We start from the raw sequence: 24598 nt of genomic DNA on the forward strand, positions 1-24598 counted from the left end.
AATACAGGATAGTTTGGGTTTTAGATAAGAGGTGAACATGTTCCTGTTCCAAATACTAAGGTGTCCTATCGGTGCTTTCCTTCAGTACAGGAAGTGATGGCACCACAAGGAAGTGGCCACTGTGAAATGCCATTTGGGTGAACGCACATCACAGTTGATTTTCTAAAGCTAGAGAACACAAAAAGTCCCACAGATTTTTCGAAAAACTGTCTGTTCATGGGGATGGAGGTGTGAATGTTTGTAACTCTCGATTGGGTCATATCAGAGCGTAGGGATTAGTGCTGAAAGGTTAGTGAATTACACGTGGCGCTACTGTAGTCGCACACAGCACCCCCAGCAAGAACAAATCTTAGATAAATTCAGAACAGAAGCATAGAGTGGATTTATTAAAGTGACCCTAACATGACATGTAACATGATGAGATAAACCTGTATACATGGTACAAATACTGCTTAAGTTTTCTCCCCTTTTGTAAAGATCAATAACCCAGAGCTACAAATCACAGTTTCTCAGAAGCCAGGTTTCTCCCTGACAACTAATTAGAGGTCATAAATATTGTGAGAGGTTGTGGAAAACAGCCCTGATAGCAGATAGGAGAAGCAAAAAAAGTTTGAAAGGTCATCGTTAGTCTGTATGGGAGCCGAATAAGCAAAAAGTGCTGTCCCAGACGCAAGTGAGACAGCTTAATCTTTAAACTTACGTTTTTAACGTAATAAAAACCAAAACATGAATTTGAAATACCAATGATTTTGTAAAAACAATCCTTTATCTCATCAGTTTATTTCACTTCAGGTTCACTTTAAGAAATAAAGTTCTTGCTGCAGATGACCGCAGTTGCGCATGAGCCTTTCGGCCTCTCTTGCTGATAACAATTCTGTTTTTATTTTACTCAGGTCAGGTTATAACCACTATCTCACAGTTCTCTCAGCAACTCTCTCACTGATCTGATGTGACCCTGGGGTGCGCTGTAATCTTTAACCAAGTGATATGGGTTTGTGGAACCACTCATGTTCTCTGGTGACCTCCAGACATAGAGATCTTCAGTGAATTAGGTTCAGAGCGTGTGGCCAGGCTCCCCTGCAGAGATCTGTAACCTCTCCCTCAGCAGCAGAGCATTATACATTACCTGCTTCTTGTGGAGGGACAGGTCCTCTTCACTCCTCTTTAGTGTACAAGTCCTGTACAGCCAATCACCACGCGGCATCCTTCCCTGCATATCATGTGACAGGGCGTAAGGACGCATGGTGATCGGCTGTATGGCTGATCTACAACAAAGAGGACCTGTCCCGCCGCCAGAAGCAGGTAATGTATAATGCTTGCTGCTGTTTTGGATTACATACAGGAACTGATGCCCCCTAGGCCCCAATATGGCAGCTTCGTATCCCTCTCACTTCATGTGACCTTTAATGATATGTTACTCTCTACAAAAGCGTCAAAGACGTTGTACCTGAAAGGTTCTTCAAGCTGGAGGTCACTGGAGTATTAGGTGAACCCATAACCCTCGTCTTAAATTACTAAAAACAGCAGCGAAAATAAACTTGAGGTTAATGAATTGTATGTGTAGTACAGCTAAGAAATAGAACATTAGTACCAAAGAAAAGAGTCTCATATTGTTTCCTGTACAAGACTAAAAAAAAACCTTAAGTTGTTATCTATGCAAAAAATCTTCTTTCAACTTTTCAACCCACTGGGTGGAATACAGTCCTGTTTCCTGAAGCACGTAAACAGCCAAGAAACAGTGAGAGACAGCTTGAGATAAGGTTTTACTGCAGGAAAGCTGAAAGGGTCATTATTTCTGCTTTGTTTTATAGTTTAAAATGCAGAGTGTGGTTTCTATACTTCAAATATGACAGAATGATACAATGTTCTAAAAAAAAAACTAAACAAAAACAAAACTATAGAACTTAAAATAAAAATATGAGGCTTTTCTTTACTACTAATATTCTATTCCTTAACTGTACTACACATACAATTCATTATATCATTAGGGTTTTTTTTATTTGCTTCAGGTTTGCATGAAAGGGAGTCTGAAGCAAAATCAAAATCAAAAACAGACACTTACCTAAGGAGAAGGAAAGCTATGGGTCCTATAGAGCCTTCCCGATCTCCTCAATGGCTGATCGTTCGTAGACTGCTCTCTTCCACTTTGACTGGGCTTTGGAAGTCTTTGGAAGCACTCAGACTCTCGAAGACGGGCTGCTCCATGCTACGCTTGCACGAGCACCGTCTCTCGCTCACTCGCGCGTGCATAGTACAGAGCCATCTGTGTTTGGGAGAACTTGTGTTCCCTAAGAATTCCAAAGTCTCCCGCGGCGGGAGATTTTAATGGAGAAGCCTGCGGGGGAACGAGGGCACTGTAAGGACCCAGTGCCTTCCCTCTCCTTAGGTAAGTATCTGTTTTTTTGTTTTTAAAATCGTTTCAGATTTACTTTAAGTGGTAACAGTATGCCAACCTCAGTGGAGATGTATAGGTGCATAGTGATGGCTGCTAAAAGATCAGTGTTTTAGCCGTTATGTATTGCCAGCACGTTCAGCCCTGCATTTCCAGCCCAAAGAACCCTTCTAAATCAGGCCCATTGTTTCCCGCAGTTAAGAATACTATCATACGGTCCTCACTGCTGCCAATGCCACCTCTAAATCATTCAACAGACTAGTCGGGGTAATCAACCTCCTCTAGATTTTAAAACCCTTCCAAAGCAAAGATCAGAAGGCATTTAGGACCCATCTTGACCCACAGAACTCTCAGTAAAGTGCTTGAGCTGCAGCTTGGAGGACAGTGTGGGAACTTCATAAATATACTGGACCCAATGAAGTAACGCATCAGTATGTTCACTGGATTTTCAATATGGGTGGACCTACCCTTTAAATAACGTTATTTTAAACTGTCCTATAAATAGAGGTCTTCCATTTTTTGGATCAGTGTGCGTTACACAGAACTCCTGCGTTTCATGAGTCCACGAAAAGTAGAGAGACTGTGAAGTCCCGTCGATACCGAGCTGATGCCCGAGTGCTGGGTGTTACAAATGCATCCATTGGATGGTGTGCCCATGTATCTACCGGGTGAATGGTTGTCCTCCACGCAGGTGTCTGACGTGGACAAGTCCCTAGGTATGATCATGGGAATAGAGTATTGCAGTTTCTCCCGACTCTTGTACCACAAACAAGAGCACATGGACTGGAAGTGTAGGACCTCAGCGTAAACATTTCGAAAGCCACCAGGTGAGGAACCAGAGTCATTGGTGTGAATGCTGGAGTGACCATTTCGGTTCAGCAAAGCTCGGTGTTCAGCATCCCTCTTCTCGTCCTCGGCATTCATTGTCATGAATCGGAGAACGACCAAATTGAGGAACGCTCCTATGACTGTAAGTCCAGTTAATATGTACACAAAGCTAAAGGCAACATACTGTGGCTTGTTTTGCAAGGCGGCGTCCTTCTGGAGCGCCACATAGTCTCCAAACCCAATGGTGGTGAGGGTTATAAAGCAGTAATAATAGGCATGGAAAAAGCTCCAGTGCTCGTAGTAAGAAAAAGCAGCGGCTCCGATGCACAAGGTGCTTATGCAGGAAAAGAAGCCGATGATAACCATGTTGGCCATCGACACCTCAGGACGTCTCATTCCAAGGCACTTCTTGATACGGTAGAGGAGATACCTAACAAAGGTGTTAATTCTTTCACCTAGACTCTGAAACATGACCAAGGTGAGTGGAATCCCCAGGAGAGCATAGAACATGCAGAAGACCTTTCCTCCATCGGTGCTGGGGGCAGCATGTCCGTATCCTAAAGGGAAATACGGAGAGAGAGAGTATTAGAGAACCTGTAGACAATGGACACTCCAAAGAGCTGGTTCACCCTAGACAGAAAAATGACCCGCTTCAAGGAATGGACAGCAACAGATCAACGGACATGTCAATGTATGATTTGTTCAGACATGTCCGCACTGTCTTGTGTCCGTTCCGCCCATTGCAATGACGGAATAGACCTTCCTGACCTTCATATAGCAATGCTATTATGACATGTCCGTCACAACGGACATGTTTGAGTGGGTGTTCCTTCTTGTGTTATGTTAATGTTGACAGTGCATGTTATTATCCAAGGCAATGACAATCTTAATCTTGAGACTGGAATTAGTTGGGGCAGATAAAGATATATCTCAGTACTTCTATATTCAAGTAAACAAACTCTTAGGGCCTGTTTCCACTACACACAAATTCTGGATGCGAATTTCCGCATTCAAACTGACTGCAATGAATGAAAACTTTTCCGGACACCAATTGGAATGCGGACAAGACAAGAATATGATACAATGGGCTATAACAGGCACAACAGTTGCATGGATAGTAGATCAAATCAGGGTTATGGGTCGGGTCAATGTCAGGGTTATTGGATTGAGCTAGTGGCAGGGCTACTGGTTGGGTTAGTGTTCATTTTTTAGGGCTCCTGAGTTGAGTTAGTGTCAAGGTATTGGAATTATTGGTTGGCTTAGTGTCAAATTGTGAGGGTTATTTGTTGAGTTAGTGTCAGGGTTACTGGTAGGGTTAGTTTCAGGTTGTTAGGGTTTTTGGTTTGAGTTAGTGTCAGGGTTACTGGTTGGGTTAGTTTCAGGTTGTTGGGTTTTTGGTTTGCGTTAGTGTCAGGGTTACTGGTTGGGTTAGTTTCAGGTTGTTGGGTTTTTGGTTTGAGTTAGTGTCAGGGTTACTGGTTGGATTGCTGTCAAGTTGTCAGAATTATGTTAGTGCAAGGGTTATTGGGTTGAGTTAATGTCAGGGTGTCAGAGTTACTGGCTAAGTCAGTATCAAGTTGCCAGGGTTACTGAGTAGCCAGAAATAATTGCAGCCAGTGTCTCAAGGATGGTTAACACCTCTTATGGTATATTAGTATTTGTACGTATTTGTTTCAGCATTCTGTAAGTCACAGTGACTTTTGAGGAACCTGGTTTTGTAGAAGAGACCTTCAGCATGGAGACCAACATGGCGGCTAGTCATAAATACCTTTTGAAAAAGAAAGATACTCTCCACTCTCCATATTGCTCTCACTTCTGTTTTCTGCTACTGGGAACACAACCACTAAATGTGTGACCTTCTGTTTTGTTTATTTCTGGGAAAGTCAGACTGTAATTGTCTAGCTTAAAAAGCACAATCTCTGCTTTTACTAAACGCTGCTGGAGGGTCCCGATGGCCTCCTTTCCTACAGACTGCATTGTTTCTAAAAATGGATAGCTGGGCTTCCCCAGAGCATGCACAGCTTTGTTCTCTGTAGCCGGTTACATCAGATGAACCATTTCCAACACAATGTCATACATTGCAATCTGTTATTTAGAACCAAGACATCCTTATCCGCACTACCTGAGCTAGACTGCCGTGTAGGAGGTACCTGCACAGCCCCCCAAAATGATGCAGATTCCTCCATCACTGCCCGCCTTTTTCGACAAGTATCAAGAATTGCTGTGGTTGGACCAACCCTACTAAGAGCAGTAGAAGGATTGTTTTAGAAGCAATGGTCTTCTCCCAGCAGCGGCTGATTTAATTGGGGCCTACCTTCACCCCTGAGGTTTTTAAGGATTAAATGATGATGGGTTTGATCCCAACTTTTACCTCAACCAAGAGGCTGACTTTGGCCATCAATTGTGAGTGTTGGTCTACATATTACTCAAGGCCTGCCCTCTCTGGAAGATGGTTCCATCTTACCTTTAGGTAGCTCTTTTTCAGCTTAGAAACAGTCAGCCCTAGTCAGACTAGTGGAAAAGGTGTCCTTTGTTAACCATGGTCACACAGAGGAGGAGCAGCTCCTCTTCTTCATAGCTCTGAGCATCTTCGAGACAAAGCAGCACCATTCCCAGGCTAGATTCATTTACCACTGGACTGAGTATTGTAACGCCATACTAACCTTTCCATATCAGCTTCCAAAAACTCTCTGTGCTGCACTGAACAATAAGTCTACTTTGTAAATGTTTACATATAAAAGAAAACCATGGGATACTTAAAAATAATTTTTAGGAGTAGGAGGATAAATATACCATAATTGTTTATCCTATCAGTTTATTTTGATATTTTCACCTCAGATTCACTGAGAGGGATATGAAGGCTGACATATTTGTTTCCTTTTAAGCAATGCAGATTTCCTGGCTGTCCTGCCTCTGTTTCTAATACCCTTGTCCCTGAACAAGCATGCAGATTAGGTGTTTCACACTGAAGTCCGGCTGGATTAGCTGCATGCTTGTTTCAGGTGTGTGACTCAGTCACTACTGCATCCAAAGAAATCAGCAGGACTGCCAGGCAACTGGTATTGTTTAAAAGGAAATAAATATGGCAGTCTTGAGAAGGGGGGGTGGTAATGTCCAGGGATCGTGGCGTGGAACCACGACATTGAGAAGTGTGCACATTGTCGGGTAAACAGTGTACCTGGTATAGAGCATTAATGGCTGTTGAACCTGCAAATCCTGATATGATTTTGGATCGTGAACCCAATTACCCAGCAAACCACCATCTGTCTTCATAAACACATCGACCTACAATAACTACACAATGGGACATTGGTCCCAGCATTACATGTTACCATTGCACAAGTTTCAATATCTTGAAAATTCATCATATTCTTTGGAGATTGCCCCTCTCTCCTCCTACTAAAGAAAAATACCTATTCACCGGGGATGATTCTAATCAACTCATTACGATTACCAAAAAAATTCGCATACATTTTCGCAATTACACCTATACGTAATAACGATTTGTAAATCCAATTGATTGATGTTTAGTCATTTGTAATTTTGCCTAAAATTTCACGTAATTTTTGAGTAATTTTGTGCCGATTTTGGCAGTGAATAGCAAGGCCCCCATATATGCTATTTACACCAAAATTGCTCCATATGTTAAGCAGAATAGTGGGTACCAGTCAGAAAAAGAATTTTTCCAAAAAGACTTTATAGTTTTTGAGAAAATCTATTTTAAAAATGCAAAGAAAAAATGTTTAGTAAACTCAGAAAAAGGACAGTTTAAAAAACATTTTTCTTTGCATTTTTAAAATAGATTTTCTCAAAAACTACAAGGTCTTTTTGAAATTTTTTTTTTTTGACTTGTACCCAATATCCAATATTCTGCTTAACATATGGAGCAATTTTGGTAGCAATAGCATGTATGGGGACTTTGCTATTAGTCGGCACGAAATTATGTGAAAGTTTGTGAAAATTACGCAAACATGCATCCAAAATTATTAAATATTACTATTACATACAAAATTAATTACGATTTTCTCTGATATTTTGCATTACGATTACGATGCGTAATTGTAAATTTCATTGCGAAATTTCGGCCCACCACTGCTATTCACTGCCTATAGGCCAGATGAAAGGTGGCATCATGTCTGCTGGTGGCAACCAAACACCTGAATGACCACCAGGCCTCCTTCTAGTAGCTGCTGCTCCATGTGTGTGAATGACGTCCTACAGAAGGATCTGAAATAACCGAACAATGGAAGTTCAGCATCTCGTACGTTCAGCGACTTCTATTAATGTTAGGCATAGTTCCTGTCTTTTGTGTATTTGTCTTCCAGTATTGATTTAGCCTAGTTCTTCAGGGTCTCGGAACATTGCATCAGCTTTAAACAATGGGAAGCAACTATGTTAGATAAAAGAGATGGGATTGCATAGAAACAGCTCGGCATCTGAGCCGGGAAGACAAGAAAACCTGGTGACCTGCCTTCGGCAGCCAATCATAATGCATGCTCATAAATCGTGTTTTTTCTTCGCACCTTTTACTATCTGTATGCTTTCTTCTCCTGGCTGATTCCATTCTTTCTCTTCTTCTCCTCTTTATTCCTCAGCCCTTTTTTGTCCCCATCTTCATTTTCGTCATGCTCACGTCTTCCTTCCCCATTTTCTCTTCCTATCTTCTCACAATTTTTGTACATACCTATATTCCTTGCCCACTTTTTGTTGTGACTCCCAACTCAGCCTACTCTTCTTTCTTTCAACCTCTTTCTCTTAGTCCTTAAGTATTCTCCTCTTCCCTTATTTCAAGACAAGACAAATAACCACTAGGGTGTGCTCTATAGGCAGTAGCGGTGTTAGGGAGTCTTGCCTGAGGTCTCCTCACTGAAAAGGTATTGACTTACTGAACAGGAAGAGCTGAGATTTAAACCCTGGTCTCCTGTGTCAGAGGCAGAGCCCTTAACCAGTACACTCTTCCTCTCCTACCCTTCTCTTCTTCCATCTCTACTCTTCTCTCCTTTTTTCCTTGATTCTTCTTTCCCTCTCCTCGTTCAACATACGTGTTAGTACATCGTCAGAGAGGTGGGCATCGGGAAAGCCAAATGACGGCCCTCCCTGCTGCCGCTAAACTCCCTGGCTGTGTTAAGCACAATTATCCCTCTAAGTTGTCGCAACTCGGAGGGAGGTGTAATTCGGGGTCCAGTGATTTCCGGAGCCCAGAATTACTCTTACGGACCTTGCACAGCATAACATTGCTGCTATGGGGCTCCTGGCTTTGGCCTGGTGGTGAGTGATGTGCACCGAAACCACCTGCTTCGCTCTTTCGATCCCATACTTATTCTCCTCTCTTTGCTTTATCCTGCTTGTCCATCCTCCTCTCTTCCTTCCAACTCTGCACTTTTCTACTATAATTTGCTTCCCTCCCATCTCATTTCCTCTCCTCTCTTTATCTCCTACTCTTTCTCTTTGTCTCTCCTCCTGAATGTTGCTTAGTAAAGCTCCAAGATGGTGACAGTTCTGCCCTCCCTGTCATAGTAGGACAGAAGGCCTCTTCTGAAAGAGATAAAGAAGCACAATTATTGGAGCTGACTACCGGGGAGTTTGGCAGCCCAATAAGTTACATTTGAGTCTGGGAGAGTCCTGCATTACTCCTAAACTTTCTAAGTTTCCCAAAACATCTAAGGGAAAAGTTTCTCTGTCTCCATAACCTGCTGCTATTGTTATGCATAGCAAATGCTGCCGGGAGCAGACGGTGGTAGGAGGGCCTCGATTCCGAGAGACTCATTAAATCTCATTCCATTATTTTGCAGTGACAACTTTTTTATGTAACTTGATGTCTTCTCTGGGACGGGGACTCTAATGATACCGTGGCAATCTGTAACCACCACGAGGAAAGGTGGCACTTAAAACAAAACAGCGAATACTGGAGCTTTTCCCTTCTACAGCTCTGATGATGAACACGTCCCAGCAATTATTCATGGCAGACAATGGAGAATGATCGCTATTGTTTCTCTTGCCTGTTAGGGAATTGCCTATCAATAGGGTCCAGGTTGAGTGAGAACAGAAGAGGAGGAAGATGTGGATGCTAATATCTCATTACGTAGAAAAGCCTAATTGTGTCCAGTGGGGAAATTAATATCTGACCAGATTGTTGCTTAAATAGATAATTTTTCTACTTCTTCTTGGTTTCCGGCTAGTAGGCCTTATATAATGGTTTATATTATAGTTTGGTCACCTCAAAGCATGCAACACAACTTTTTCCTATCACTCAACACACACACACGCACGCACGCACACACTACACACACACACACACACACGCACACTACACACAGGCACATGCACACACAGACACACACACACACACTGCACACACACACACACACACTGCACACGCACGCACGCACACACTGCACACACACACACAGACACACACAGACACACACACACACACACACACAGACACTGTTCTCTGGAGAGAAAAAGAAAATACAGTGAGTGACAGTTGAGATAACGAGCTTCAGAAGACAGAGCTTTCTGCGACTTTGACAGTTGTGGAGCTCAGTGGCTCTTTTGCATAGATAACAATGGAGTTTCTTAAACTCGGTAACAAAAAAAAAGTTCCCCTGAGGGGTACTCACCTTGGGTGGGGGAAGCCTCCGGATCCTATCGAGGCTTCCCCGGTCCTCCTGTGTCCCACGGCGATCTCGCTGTGCCCCTCCGAACAGCGGGGATGTAAATATTTACCTTCCCCACGCCAGTGCAGGCGCGGTATCGGCTCTCTGCTCGGATATAGGCGGAAATAGCCGATCGCTGCCAGCCTGCTCTACTGCGCAGGCGCAAGTCTCCTGTGCCTGCGTAGTAGAGCGGACCCGACACAGATCGTCTATTTCCGCCTATTTCTGAGTGGAGAGCTGCAACAGCACCCTCGCTGGAGCCAGAAAAGGTAAATATTGCACAGCCTAAGAAATTGGACTTATGTTTCTGCTCCTAATGTTTTATTTCTTAGCTGTACTACACAACCAAATCATTATATCATATTTTTTTTCTTCGCTTCAGTGTCTCTTTAAAAGGAAGGTCCAAGCAAAATAAAAAAATGAGTTTCACTTACCTGGGGCTTCTACCAGCCCCATGCAGTCACCCTGTGCCCTCGTAGTCACTCACTGCTGCTCCAGTCCCCCGCTGGCAGCTTGCCGACCTCGGAGGTTGGCGGGCCACATTGCGTACATTTTTACGCATTCTCGCTAGTGCAGGAACATTAACACATACGTTTTTACGCATTACTGGTTCAATGCGTACATTTTTACGCATTGAACCAGTAATGCGGAAAAACGTTTGTGTTAATGTTCCTGCACTAGCGAGAATGCGTAAAAATGTACGCAATCTGGCCCGCCGACCTCCGACTGGAGCAGCAGTGAGTGACTACAAGGGCACAGGATGGCTGCATGGGGCTGGTAGAAGCCCCATGGAAGTAAAACTCATATTTTTATTTTGCTTGAACCTTCCCTTTAAGTTGGTTGGAAGGATCGTTCATCTGTCATTTTGACAGGTGAAATCTTACCGTGGGTATAGAACGTTACTAATCATCTTCAGTCCGATCAGTTAATCCCATTGTCTTTATGCCCTTCCTGCAGGTCAGCTCAGTTCTTCCTCAGCGTTTTAACAAAAAAAGGAAAAGAAAAGTGTTTCATCCTTAACTAAATGACTACTTATTCTAAGTGTGTACTGCAGAAGTCTGGCGGGGAGCATAAAGGTCAGCAAGCAGCACCTCCCCGGCGTCCCTCGGAGGCAGATTATTCACATCGCTGTCAGCGCTCATCTTCTGGCTGTCAACACCAGTGACGTCTGATGGTTTTTTACTTTCTGCAATGAGGTTTGTGCGCCCTCATCGTTTCCCGGGCGGCCTTTTTCTCTCTCTTGGTTATTATGTTAACCTGAGTGGCCGGCTCCACTAGCCGAGCAGATAACGCAATTAGCCGGCTTTGTGATGTCCTTCCCGTCCTGACGTCCGCTGACTCTCTATTGAGAGGCACGATTGGCAGGAGAAGAGGTTATATCATCTCCGAGGCTAATATAACAAAGGCCGTTAACGTTTATTCCCTTATTCCGGGCAGTGCGTGTGGTGATGACATACTGTATCTGCTCTTCCAAACCACAGAGGAGTTCCGATAAACCACAGTTGTGCGTAAATGAATTTTGCCCCCGTGGTTTGTCGATCACTGACATTGTAGCAGCGGCAGTCGTAACTGATGCTAAATGGCCTGAGCGTCGGGGCGGGTGAAACAGTCTCTGCATCCATAGTACTGAAGGTCGAGGTGCCCAAAAGTATATGAACTAATTAAAATCAGTTGAAAAAAGGAGAGGTAGTAGCATGGCCAGATCTGTACATTTTACCGCCTGAGGCCCACTGTTGCCAACCCACCATTCCTGTATTTCCCTCATCCATCCTGTTCTGTACTCTTCCTGTCCTGTGTTGTTCTCCCCCATCCTGTAATGCCCTTCACTGGATCAGACCGGGTCTGTGACCGCTGCCATTAACATGTTTGTAAATTTAACTGCCTGAGTGTGCCAGCAGCTGCCCACCCCTGGTGCCCTAGACCAGTGTTTCTCAACATTTTATTGGTATGTACCCCTTTTAAAACCCTGTACTCACCAAGTACCCCCTAGCATAGTAAACATTATCACAAGTACCCCTTGACAAATATATATTTAATCATAGTACATGATAATTGGTTCTAAACAATTTCCAAGCATTTGCTATTGCTTTTAATTAGCTAAAATACCCATTTGGTGGTGTTTAAATAAGATTTATCATTTTCCAAAACACTAAATTTGTTATTCTTGGTTAAGTATATCAAGCCAGAGTACCCCCTGGAACCATCAGAAGTACCCCCTGGGGTACGTGTACCGCATGTTGAGAACCTAGGCCCTAGACCATGGCCTTTGGGGCCTTGCCTGAAATCTGTGTTCATGGATAGGGAACTGGCTAATGGACAGAAAACAAAGAGTTGTGGTCAATGGATCGTACTCAAAATGGGAGACTGTTAGCAGTGGGGTACCACAGGGGTCTGTTCTGGGTCCAGTGCTCTTCAATAGAGTTGGGCCGAACGGTTCGCCTGCGAACGGTCCCATGCGAACTTCCGTGGTTCGCGTTCGCGTCCCGCAGGCGAACCTTTGCGGAAGTTCGGTTCGCCCCATAATGCACATGGAGGGTCAACTTTGACCCTCTACATCACAGTCAGCAGGCCCAGTGTAGCCAATTAGGCTACACTAGCCCCTGGAGCCCCACCCCCCTTATATAAGGCAGGCAGCGGCGGCCATTACGGTCACTCGTGTGCCTGCATTAGTGAGAGTAGGGCGAGCTGCTGCAGACTGTCGCTCATAGGGAAAGATTAGTTAGGCTTAGCTTGTTCCTGGCTGCATACCTGTTCTGTGAACCCAGCACTGCATACCTGTACTGTGAACCCACCACTGCATACCTGTTCAGTGAACCCACCACTGCATACCTGTTCTGTGAACCCACCACTGCATACCTGTACTGTGAACCCACCACTGCATACCTGTTCAGTGAACCCACCACTGCATACCTGTTCAGTGAACCCACCACTGCATACCTGTTCAGTGAACCTGCCACTGCATACCTGTTCTGTGAACCCACCACTGCATACCTGTTCTGTGAACCCACCACTGCATACCTGTTCAGTGAACCCACCACTGCATACCTGTTGTGTTCAGTGAACCTGCCACTGCATACCTGTTCTGTGAACCCGCCACTGCATACCTGTTCTGTTCAGTGAACCTGCCACTGTATACCTGTTCTATTCAGTGAACCCGCCACTGTATACCTGTTCAGTGAACCCGCCACTGCATACCTGTTGTGTTCAGTGAACCCGCCACTGTATACCTGTTCTGTTCAGTGAACCCGCCACTGCATACCTGTTCTGTTCAGTGAACCCGCCACTGTATACCTGTTCTGTTCAGTGGACCCGCTACTGTATACCTGTTCTGTTCAGTGAACCCACCACTGCATACCTGTACTGTTCAGTGGACCCGCTACTGTATACCTGTTCTGTTCAGTGAACCCGCCACTGTATACCTGTACTGTTCAGTGAACCCGCCACTGCATACCTGTTGTGTTCAGTGAACCCGCCACTGCATACCTGTTCTGTCCAGTGAACCTGCCACTGCATACCTGTTCTGTGAACCCGCCACTGTATACCTGTTCTGTTCAGTGAACCCACCGCATCAGTGCGCATACCTGTGCAGTTAAGTGAACCCACCTACCTATGTGAGTGCACGCAGTGTTATATACCACTCCGTGCATACCCGATATGGACAAAACAGGTAGAGGAAGACGTAGTGCCAGAGCCAGAGGAAGGCCACCCGGCAGGTCTGCGCGAGGTCGTGTAAATGTAATTTCGTGTGGACCTGGCCCACAGTACAGTGCTCGGAAGAAGGCACGTCCCATCACCTCCCAAGATTGTCAGGACGTGGTTGAGTATTTAGCGACACAGAACACCTCATCTTGCTCAGCCACCAGCGCTACTACTAGCACCACTTCCGCTGTATTTGACACTTCGCAAGAATTATTTAGTGTTGAAATCACTGATGCACAGCCATTGTTGTTACAGCCAGATGAATTTTCACCAGCTCATATGTCTGAGTTACGCGGCAACACTGTGGATGTAACGTGTAAGGGGGATGAAGGACCTACTGATGGTGCATGTTTGGATTTTTCTGAGGCAAGCGAAGCTGGGCAGGATGATTACGATGATGACGATGATAGGGATCCTCTGTACGTTCCCAATAGAGGAGATGAAGAGGGGGACAGTTCAGAGGGGGAGTCAGAGAGTAGTAGGAGGAGAGAAGTTGCTGAAAGAAGCTGGGGCAGCTCTTCGTCAGAAACAGCTGGTGGCAGTGTCCGGCACCATGTATCGCCACCTATGTACAGCCAGCCAACTTGCCCTTCAGCATCAGCTGCTGAGGTCCCCATAGTGCCCACATCCCAGGGTGGCTCAGCGGTGTGGAAATTTTTTAATGTGTGTGCCTCAGATCGGACCAAAGCCATCTGTTCACTCTGCCAACAAAAATTGAGCCGTGGAAAGGCCAACACTTACGTAGGGACAAGTGCCTTACGAAGGCACCTGGAGAAAAGGCACAAACAGCAATGGGATGGCCACCTGAGCAAAAGCAGCAGCAGCACACAAAACAAAAGTCACCCTCCTTCTCCTCTTCCTCCTTCAGGTGCATCATCTGCTTCTGCCGCTTTCTCCCTTCCACCTTTACAGGCACCCTCCTCCACTCCGCCTCTGCCCTTGAGCGCTTCCTGCTCCTCTGCCCACAGCAGCAGTCAGGTGTCCGTGAAGGAAATGTTTGAGGGGAAGAAGCCAATTTCGGCCAGTCACCCCCTTGCCCGGCGTCTGACAGCTGGCGTGGCGGAACTGTTAACTCGCCAGCTGTTACCATACCGGCTGGTGGACTCTGAGGCCTTCCGTAAATTTGTGGCCATCGGAACACCGCAGTGGAAGATGCCAGGCCGCACTTATTTTTCGAGAAAGGCCATACCCCAACTGCACCGTGAAGTTGAGAGGCAAGTGGTGTCATCTCTTGCGAAGAGCATTGGGTCAAGGGTACACCTGACCACGGATGCCTGGTCTGCCAAGCACGGGCAGGGCCGCTACATTACGTACACAGCCCATTGGGTCAACCTGGTGGTGAACGATGGCAAGCAGGGCGCAGCGGACCAAATTGTGACACCTCCACGGCTTGCAGGCAGGCCTCCTGCCACCTCCTCTCCTCCTGCTACATGCTCTTCGCTGTCCTCCTCCTCCTTGGCTGAGTGGCAGTTCTCCTCTCCAGCTACACAGCCCCAGCTCCGCAGGGCCTATGCTGCATGCCAGGTACGACGGTGTCACGCCATCTTAGACATGTCTTGTCTCAAAGCGGAGAGTCACACTGGAGCAGCTCTCCTGGCTGCTCTTAAGAAACAGGTGGATGAGTGGCTGACCCCGCACCACCTGGAGATAGGCAACGTGGTGTGCGACAACGGCAGTTGTGCGTAAATGAATTTTGCCCCCGTGGTTTGTCGATCACTGACATTGTAGCAGCGGCAGTCGTAACTGATGCTAAATGGCCTGAGCGTCGGGGCGGGTGAAACAGTCTCTGCATCCATAGTACTGAAGGTCGAGGTGCCCAAAAGTATATGAACCAATTAAAATCAGTTGAAAAAAGGAGAGGTAGTAGCATGGCCAGATCTGTACATTTTACCGCCTGAGGCCCACTGTTGCCAACCCACCATTCCTGTATTTCCCTCATCCATCCTGTTCTGTACTCTTCCTGTCCTGTGTTGTTCTCCCCCATCCTGTAATGCCCTTCACTGGATCAGACCGGGTCTGTGACCGCTGCCATTAACATGTTTGTAAATTTAACTGCCTGAGTGTGCCAGCAGCTGCCCACCCCTGGTGCCCTAGACCAGTGTTTCTCAACATTTTATTGGTATGTACCCCTTTTAAAACCCTGTACTCACCAAGTACCCCCTAGCATAGTAAACATTATCACAAGTACCCCTTGACAAATATATATTTAATCATAGTACATGATAATTGGTTCTAAACAATTTCCAAGCATTTGCTATTGCTTTTAATTAGCTAAAATACCCATTTGGTGGTGTTTAAATAAGATTTATCATTTTCCAAAACACTAAATTTGTTATTCTTGGTTAAGTATATCAAGCCAGAGTACCCCCTGGAACCATCAGAAGTACCCCCTGGGGTACGTGTACCGCATGTTGAGAACCTAGGCCCTAGACCATGGCCTTTGGGGCCTTGCCTGAAATCTGTGTTCATGGATAGGGAACTGGCTAATGGACAGAAAACAAAGAGTTGTGGTCAATGGATCGTACTCAAAATGGGAGACTGTTAGCAGTGGGGTACCACAGGGGTCTGTTCTGGGTCCAGTGCTCTTCAATAGAGTTGGGCCGAACGGTTCGCCTGCGAACGGTCCCATGCGAACTTCCGTGGTTCGCGTTCGCGTCCCGCAGGCGAACCTTTGCGGAAGTTCGGTTCGCCCCATAATGCACATGGAGGGTCAACTTTGACCCTCTACATCACAGTCAGCAGGCCCAGTGTAGCCAATTAGGCTACACTAGCCCCTGGAGCCCCACCCCCCTTATATAAGGCAGGCAGCGGCGGCCATTACGGTCACTCGTGTGCCTGCATTAGTGAGAGTAGGGCGAGCTGCTGCAGACTGTCTCTCATAGGGAAAGATTAGTTAGGCTTAGCTTGTTCCTGGCTGCATACCTGTTCTGTGAACCCAGCACTGCATACCTGTACTGTGAACCCACCACTGCATACCTGTTCAGTGAACCCACCACTGCATACCTGTTCTGTGAACCCACCACTGCATACCTGTACTGTGAACCCACCACTGCATACCTGTTCAGTGAACCCACCACTGCATACCTGTTCAGTGAACCCACCACTGCATACCTGTTCAGTGAACCTGCCACTGCATACCTGTTCTGTGAACCCACCACTGCATACCTGTTCTGTGAACCCACCACTGCATACCTGTTCAGTGAACCCACCACTGCATACCTGTTGTGTTCAGTGAACCTGCCACTGCATACCTGTTCTGTGAACCCGCCACTGCATACCTGTTCTGTTCAGTGGACCCGCCACTGTATACCTGTTCTGTTCAGTGAACCCGCCACTGTATACCTGTTCTGTTCAGTGGACCCGCTACTGTATACCTGTTCTGTTCAGTGAACACGCCACTGTATACCTGTTCAGTGAACCCGCTACTGTATACCTGTTCTGTTCAGTGAACCCACCACTGCATACCTGTACTGTTCAGTGGACCCGCTACTGTATACCTGTTCTGTTCAGTGAACCCGCCACTGTATACCTGTACTGTTCAGTGAACCCGCCACTGCATACCTGTTGTGTTCAGTGAACCTGCCACTGCATACCTGTTCTGTCCAGTGAACCTGCCACTGCATACCTGTTCTGTGAACCCGCCACTGCATACCTGTTGTGTTCAGTGAACCCGCCACTGTATACCTGTTCTGTTCAGTGAACCCGCCACTGCATACCTGTTCTGTTCAGTGAACCCGCCACTGTATACCTGTTCTGTTCAGTGGACCCGCTACTGTATACCTGTTCTGTTCAGTGAACCCACCACTGCATACCTGTACTGTTCAGTGGACCCGCTACTGTATACCTGTTCTGTTCAGTGAACCCGCCACTGTATACCTGTACTGTTCAGTGAACCCGCCACTGCATACCTGTTGTGTTCAGTGAACCCGCCACTGCATACCTGTTCTGTCCAGTGAACCTGCCACTGCATACCTGTTCTGTGAACCCGCCACTGTATACCTGTTCTGTTCAGTGAACCCACCGCATCAGTGCGCATACCTGTGCAGTTAAGTGAACCCACCTACCTATGTGAGTGCACGCAGTGTTATATACCACTCCGTGCATACCCGATATGGACAAAACAGGTAGAGGAAGACGTAGTGCCAGAGCCAGAGGAAGGCCACCCGGCAGGTCTGCGCGAGGTCGTGTAAATGTAATTTCGTGTGGACCTGGCCCACAGTACAGTGCTCGGAAGAAGGCACGTCCCATCACCTCCCAAGATTGTCAGGACGTGGTTGAGTATTTAGCGACACAGAACACCTCATCTTGCTCAGCCACCAGCGCTACTACTAGCACCACTTCCGCTGTATTTGACACTTCGCAAGAATTATTTAGTGTTGAAATCACTGATGCACAGCCATTGTTGTTACAGCCAGATGAATTTTCACCAGCTCATATGTCTGAGTTACGCGGCAACACTGTGGATGTAACGTGTAAGGGGGATGAAGGACCTACTGATGGTGCATGTTTGGATTTTTCTGAGGCAAGCGAAGCTGGGCAGGATGATTACGATGATGACGATGATAGGGATCCTCTGTACGTTCCCAATAGAGGAGATGAAGAGGGGGACAGTTCAGAGGGGGAGTCAGAGAGTAGTAGGAGGAGAGAAGTTGCTGAAAGAAGCTGGGGCAGCTCTTCGTCAGAAACAGCTGGTGGCAGTGTCCGGCACCATGTATCGCCACCTATGTACAGCCAGCCAACTTGCCCTTCAGCATCAGCTGCTGAGGTCCCCATAGTGCCCACATCCCAGGGTGGCTCAGCGGTGTGGAAATTTTTTAATGTGTGTGCCTCAGATCGGACCAAAGCCATCTGTTCACTCTGCCAACAAAAATTGAGCCGTGGAAAGGCCAACACTTACGTAGGGACAAGTGCCTTACGAAGGCACCTGGAGAAAAGGCACAAACAGCAATGGGATGGCCACCTGAGCAAAAGCAGCAGCAGCACACAAAACAAAAGTCACCCTCCTTCTCCTCTTCCTCCTTCAGGTGCATCATCTGCTTCTGCCGCTTTCTCCCTTCCACCTTTACAGGCACCCTCCTCCACTCCGCCTCTGCCCTTGAGCGCTTCCTGCTCCTCTGCCCACAGCAGCAGTCAGGTGTCCGTGAAGGAAATGTTTGAGGGGAAGAAGCCAATTTCGGCCAGTCACCCCCTTGCCCGGCGTCTGACAGCTGGCGTGGCGGAACTGTTAACTCGCCAGCTGTTACCATACCGGCTGGTGGACTCTGAGGCCTTCCGTAAATTTGTGGCCATCGGAACACCGCAGTGGAAGATGCCAGGCCGCACTTATTTTTCGAGAAAGGCCATACCCCAACTGCACCGTGAAGTTGAGAGGCAAGTGGTGTCATCTCTTGCGAAGAGCGTTGGGTCAAGGGTACACCTGACCACGGATGCCTGGTCTGCCAAGCACGGGCAGGGCCGCTACATTACGTACACAGCCCATTGGGTCAACCTGGTGGTGAACGATGGCAAGCAGGGCGCAGCGGACCAAATTGTGACACCTCCACGGCTTGCAGGCAGGCCTCCTGCCACCTCCTCTCCTCCTGTTACATGCTCTTCGCTGTCCTCCTCCTCCTTGGCTGAGTGGCAGTTCTCCTCTCCAGCTACACAGCCCCAGCTCCGCAGGGCCTATGCTGCATGCCAGGTACGACGGTGTCACGCCATCTTAGACATGTCTTGTCTCAAAGCGGAGAGTCACACTGGAGCAGCTCTCCTGGCTGCTCTTAAGAAACAGGTGGATGAGTGGCTGACCCCGCACCACCTGGAGATAGGCAACGTGGTGTGCGACAACGGCAGCAATCTGCTTGCCGCTTTGCATATGGGGAAGCTGACACACATACCCTGCATGGCACATGTCATGAATCTAGTTGTTCAAAGATTTGTGGCAAAGTACCCTGGCTTAGCGGATGTCCTGAAGCAGGCCAGGAAGTTCTGTGGGCATTTGAGGCGGTCTTACACAGCCATGGCACGCTTTGCGGAAATTCAGCGGAAAAACAACATGCCGGTGAGACGCCTCATTTGCGATAGCCCGACTCGCTGGAATTCGACCCTGCTCATGTTCTCCCGCCTGCTAGAACAGAAGAAAGCCGTCACCCAGTACCTCTACAACTACAGTAGAATGAAACAGTCTGGGAAGATGGGGATGTTCTGGCCCGACAACTGGACACTGATGAAAAATGCATGCAGGCTCATGCGGCCGTTTGAGGAGGTGACCAACCTGGTGAGCCGCAGTGAGGGCACCATCAGCGACTTAATTCCCTACGCTTACTTCTTGGAGCGTGCTGTGCGTAGAGTGGCGGATGAAGCTGCGAATGAGCGTGACCAGGAACCGTTACGGCAGGAACAGGCATGGGACCAATTTTCATCAGACCCAGCTGTTTCCTCAACACCTGCGGCAGCACAGAGGGGGGAGGAGGAGGAAGAAGAGAAGTCGTGTGCAGAAGATGAGTCAGAATGATGAGCAAGGTGTTTCTTTGGGGGAGGAGGAGGAGGAGGGGACAGCGGCAGGAGAACACCCGCAGCAGGCGTCGCCGGGGGCTTGTGCTGCTCAACCTTCCCGTGGTATTGTTCGCGGCTGGGGGGAGGAGGTTGACTTACGTGACGTCACTGAGGAAGAGCAAGAGGAGATGGAGGGTACTGGATCCGACTTTGTGCAGATGTCGTCTTTTATGCTGTCCTGCCTGTTGAGGGACCCCCGTATAAAAAACCTCAAGGGGAATGAGCTGTACTGGGTGGCCACACTACTAGACCCATGGTACAGGCACAAAGTGGCGGACCTGTTACCAACTCACCTGAAGGTGGAAAGGATGCAGCACATGCAGAACCAGCTGTCAACTATGCTTTACAATGCCTTTAAGGGTGATGTGACAGCACAACGCCAGCAAGGTACCACTGCCACTAATCCTCCTCCCGTGTCCACGCAGTCAAAGACAGGACGCTCCAGCGATCTCATGGTGATGTCGGACTTGTGGACGTTCTTTAGTCCAACGCCTCGCCGTAGCCCTTCCGGATCCACCCTCCACCAACGCCTGGAACGGCAGGTAGCCGACTACCTGGCCTTAAGTGTGGATGTAGACACTGCTGTGAACAGCGATGAGGAACCCTTGAACTACTGGGTGCGCAGGCTTGACCTGTGGCCAGAGCTGTCCCAATTTGCCATCCAACTTCTCTCCTGCCCTGCCGCAAGCGTCCTGTCAGAAAGGACCTTCAGCGCAGCTGGAGGCATTGTCACTGAGAAGAGAAGTCGCCTAAGTCACAAAAGTGTTAAGTACCTCACCTTTATCAAAATGAATGAGGCATGGATCCCGGAGGGCTGCTGCCCGCCCCAAGACTAAGTCAGTCCCCGCACACACAGCATCTCTGCCTGCAAGCCGTGTGACTGGCTGCCTGGCCTGCCCCAAGAAGACTAAGTCGCTCCCAGTCCCTCCACACAGCATGTCTGCCTGCAGGCCGCTTGACTACCTTCTCCGCCACCACCAACAGGGTCCGGGACTCCAGGCGGATTGCTGAATTTTTTAGGCCGCTGCTAGCAGCGGCCGCTGTAATAATTTTTCTGGTGCGTGTACATGACTTGCTAATTTTTCTGGCTGCACTGCGGGCAGCTGCAACAACAAAAGAAAAGGCATGTACATGCGCCCATTCCCCTTCGTGATCATTACCTTGCCGTGGTGAAGGGGCTTGCGTATCACAATGAAGCAATGACCGGCGCCTAGATGAGTGTCTCGGGGGGCACACAAAAGATAATAAGGTTGTTGCTTCATTGTGGTCAGACCAAATTTGATCAGCTGGACAGTCACTGTTCTGTCATTCAGCTACATCAGTCAGGCGACCATATGGGCTGTAAAGCCACCAAAACCTGCACTCTCGCCATGGTGCGCACCAGTCCAGCACGGCCGTCACTACACAAACAGCTGTTTGCGGTGCGTTACACGGTGAGTTTGGTGTGTCAGTGTGAAGCAGTACCTTAATTACACTACCTGATTGATGTATACACATGCAAGATGTTTTAAAGCACTTTAGGCCTGTCATTTAGCATTCAATGTGATTTCTGCCCTTAAAACGCTGCTTTGCGTCAAATCCAGATTTTTCCCGGGGACTTTTGGCGTGTATCCCACTCCGCCATGCCCCCCTCCAGGTGTTAGACCCCTTGAAACATCTTTTCCATCACTTTTGTGGCCAGCATAATTTTTTTTTTTTTTTTAAAGTTCGCATCCCCATTGAAGTCTATTGCGGTTCGCGAACTTTAACGTGAACCGAACGTTCCGCGAAAGTTCGCGAACCCGGTTCGCGTACCTAAAATCGGAGGTTTGGCCCAACTCTACTCTTCAATTTATTTATTAATGACCTAGTAGATGCAGTAGTGAGCAATGTTGCTATTTTTGCAGATGATACAAAATTGTGCAGAATCATCAACTCTCAGGAAGATAGTGTCATATTGCAACAGGATCTGGATAGGATGACTATATGGGCACATACATGGCAGATGAAATTCAATGTTGACAAATGTAAAGTCATGCATTTTGGACGTACTAATGGTCTAGCACCATACAAAATAAATGGGATACAGTTGGGGACATCAAACTTGGAGAAGGACTTAGGAGTACTCATTGACAACAAGTTAAATAATCGTACTCAATGCCAAGCAGCTGCAGCTAAAGCTAACAAAATTTTGGGATGCATTAAAAGGGAAATGGAAACTCGAGATGCTAGCATAATATTGCCCCTGTTTAACTCTCTAGTAAGGCCACATCTGGAATATGGAATTCAGTTCTGGGCACCACATTACAAAAAAGATATTGCAATTTCAGAGCAGACGCAGAGACGAGCTACAAAATTGATACGTGGGATGGAAGGTCTCGCTTACCAAGAAAGGTTAGATAAACTGGGTTTATTTAGTCTAGAGAAAAGACGCCTTAGAGGGGATCTAATTAACATGTATAAATACATCAGAGGGCAATATAATAGCTTGGCGGATGAGCTTTTTGTCCCTAGGCCTTCTCAAAGGACTAGAGGACATGATCTGCGCATGGAGGAAAAAAGTTTTAGCCATTTATTTAGGAAAGGGTTCTTTACAGTAAGAGTGATTAAGATGTGGAATGCATTGCCACAGGAAGTCGTTATGGCAAACTCTATACCTGCATTTAAAGGGGGCTTAGATGCTTTCCTTGCGTTGAAAGACATCCATGGCTACAATTACTAGGAATGCCCAATGATGTTGATCCAGGGATTTTATCTGATTGCCATCTGGAGTCGGGAAGGAATTTTTCCCTTTAGGGGCTAATTGGACCATGCCTTGTAAGGGTTTTTTCGCCTTCCTCTGGATCAACAGGGATATGTGAGGGAGCAGGCTGGTGTTGTACTTTATACTGGTTGAACTCGATGGACGTATGTCTTTTTTCAACCAAAATAACTATGTAACTATGTAAAAAATGTACAGGGACAGAAAAAAAGTTATGAGAACGCGTTTCATGGGCTTTACCCACTTCCTTGGGTCAATAACACCCACAAAAAATGTTCCCTGTGGCTTTTAGTAGCCCGCAAAACGCGTTGTTGTAGCCTGTGTCCATGCAATGATATTCTCATCCGCCTAAAAGTCGTATTGACTACTATCCTTCAGGAGAGATAAGCTAACTAGAGATGGCCCGAACGGTTCGCCGGCGGTTCCAGGCAAACTTTGGGTAGTTCGCGTTCGCCGACGAAGGCGAACTTTTGCGGAAGTTCGATTCGCCCAATAATGCTCCATTAGGATCAACTTTGACTCTCTACATCACAGTCAGCAGGCACATTGTAGCCAATTGAAGGTGTGAACTGGATATGGCTGGTGTTGTGGGTGGGATGAGGCTGATGCTGGAGGTATGGACTGGATGTGGCTGGTGGTTTGGGAGGGATGAGGCTGAAGCTGGAGGCATGGACTGGATGTGGCAGATGATGTGGGAGGGATGAGGCTAAAGCTGATGGTGTGGGCTGGATGTGGCTGGTGGTGTAGGTTGGATGAAGCTGAAGGTGTGGGCTGGATATTGCTGCTGGTGTAGGCAGCTGGAATGAGGCAGATGCTGGAGGTATGAGCTAGATGTGGCTGGTGGGGTGGGTGGGATGAGGCAGATACTGGAGGTGTGGGCTGGATGTGGCTGGTGGTGTACGTTGGATGAAGCTGAAGGTGTGAGCTGGAGGTGGCTGGTGGTGTAGGTTGGATGAAGCTGAAGGTGTGGGCTGGAGGTGGCTGGTAGTGTTGCTTGGACACTCCTTGTTATATAGCACTGCTGTTCAGAAGACCCACATGGTGTCAATAAGTTCTACTCCTCTTGCTACTTAGGTTCTCTTTCTGAAACTCCCATCGCCTCTTAGCACCTAAAAGGAACCTACTGAGGACCAACAATTGGACGCCTGAGCGAGCTATCGTACAAGTGTGTATACTGGTATGGCATTTCTGTCCAATCGATTATCTTTTGGGAAAAGGTTCAAAAGGTCCAATGGCACCAAATATTGCCCAGAGATCTCTTGGAGTGTGCTCCGCCGAAGTCTTTCCATGAAATATTCTACAAGTCCATACGTCCGTGCTGTTTGTATGTCCACATGCTCTCGCCCACAGATCGGGTGTGGTAACTGTTTCTCTTGGAAAACTACACACTGGCCGTCCCTAATGGAGGAAACGCGTCTTGACTTGCAATACTTTTTATTATGACTGTGGCCTGACAAATAGAAAATGATGGAAAGCGCAGGGAACGCAGAGCGCTGTATAAATGTTTGCTTTTTCCAGCTTTTAAACTGCTTGAGGATCCCATTAAGGCGCTCCTAAATGATAGCGTGACAATGCGGGGCTGATAAATCACCTTATTTCGGCCCAGAGAATTAAATTGTTTTTGCTTTAAGGACGTTCTTTTCTCTGTCTAACGCTGATTAATTTGCCTGATAATAACTCTCGAGTCCATTAAACATCAACAGCGTAACTTTGAGGCATCGATCAGCGTCACTCGCCGCACCAGCC

The 24598-nt window shown here is 47.3% G+C and overlaps 1 protein-coding gene across 1 annotated transcript in view; it reads right to left on the reverse strand.

The window, feature by feature from the left end:
- Positions 1-1995: 1995 nt before the first annotated feature.
- Positions 1996-24598, reverse strand: part of KCNK3 (potassium two pore domain channel subfamily K member 3) — a 134085-nt gene continuing 111482 nt past the window's right edge. The window contains exon 2 of the mRNA XM_068279988.1: positions 1996-3777. Coding sequence (XP_068136089.1) covers positions 2927-3777 — 851 coding nt within the window. The 3' untranslated portion in view covers positions 1996-2926. The remainder of the gene's footprint in view (positions 3778-24598) is intronic.

Source organism: Hyperolius riggenbachi, chromosome 4 (assembly GCF_040937935.1).
Source record: "Hyperolius riggenbachi isolate aHypRig1 chromosome 4, aHypRig1.pri, whole genome shotgun sequence".
Taxonomy (NCBI): domain Eukaryota; kingdom Metazoa; phylum Chordata; class Amphibia; order Anura; family Hyperoliidae; genus Hyperolius; species Hyperolius riggenbachi.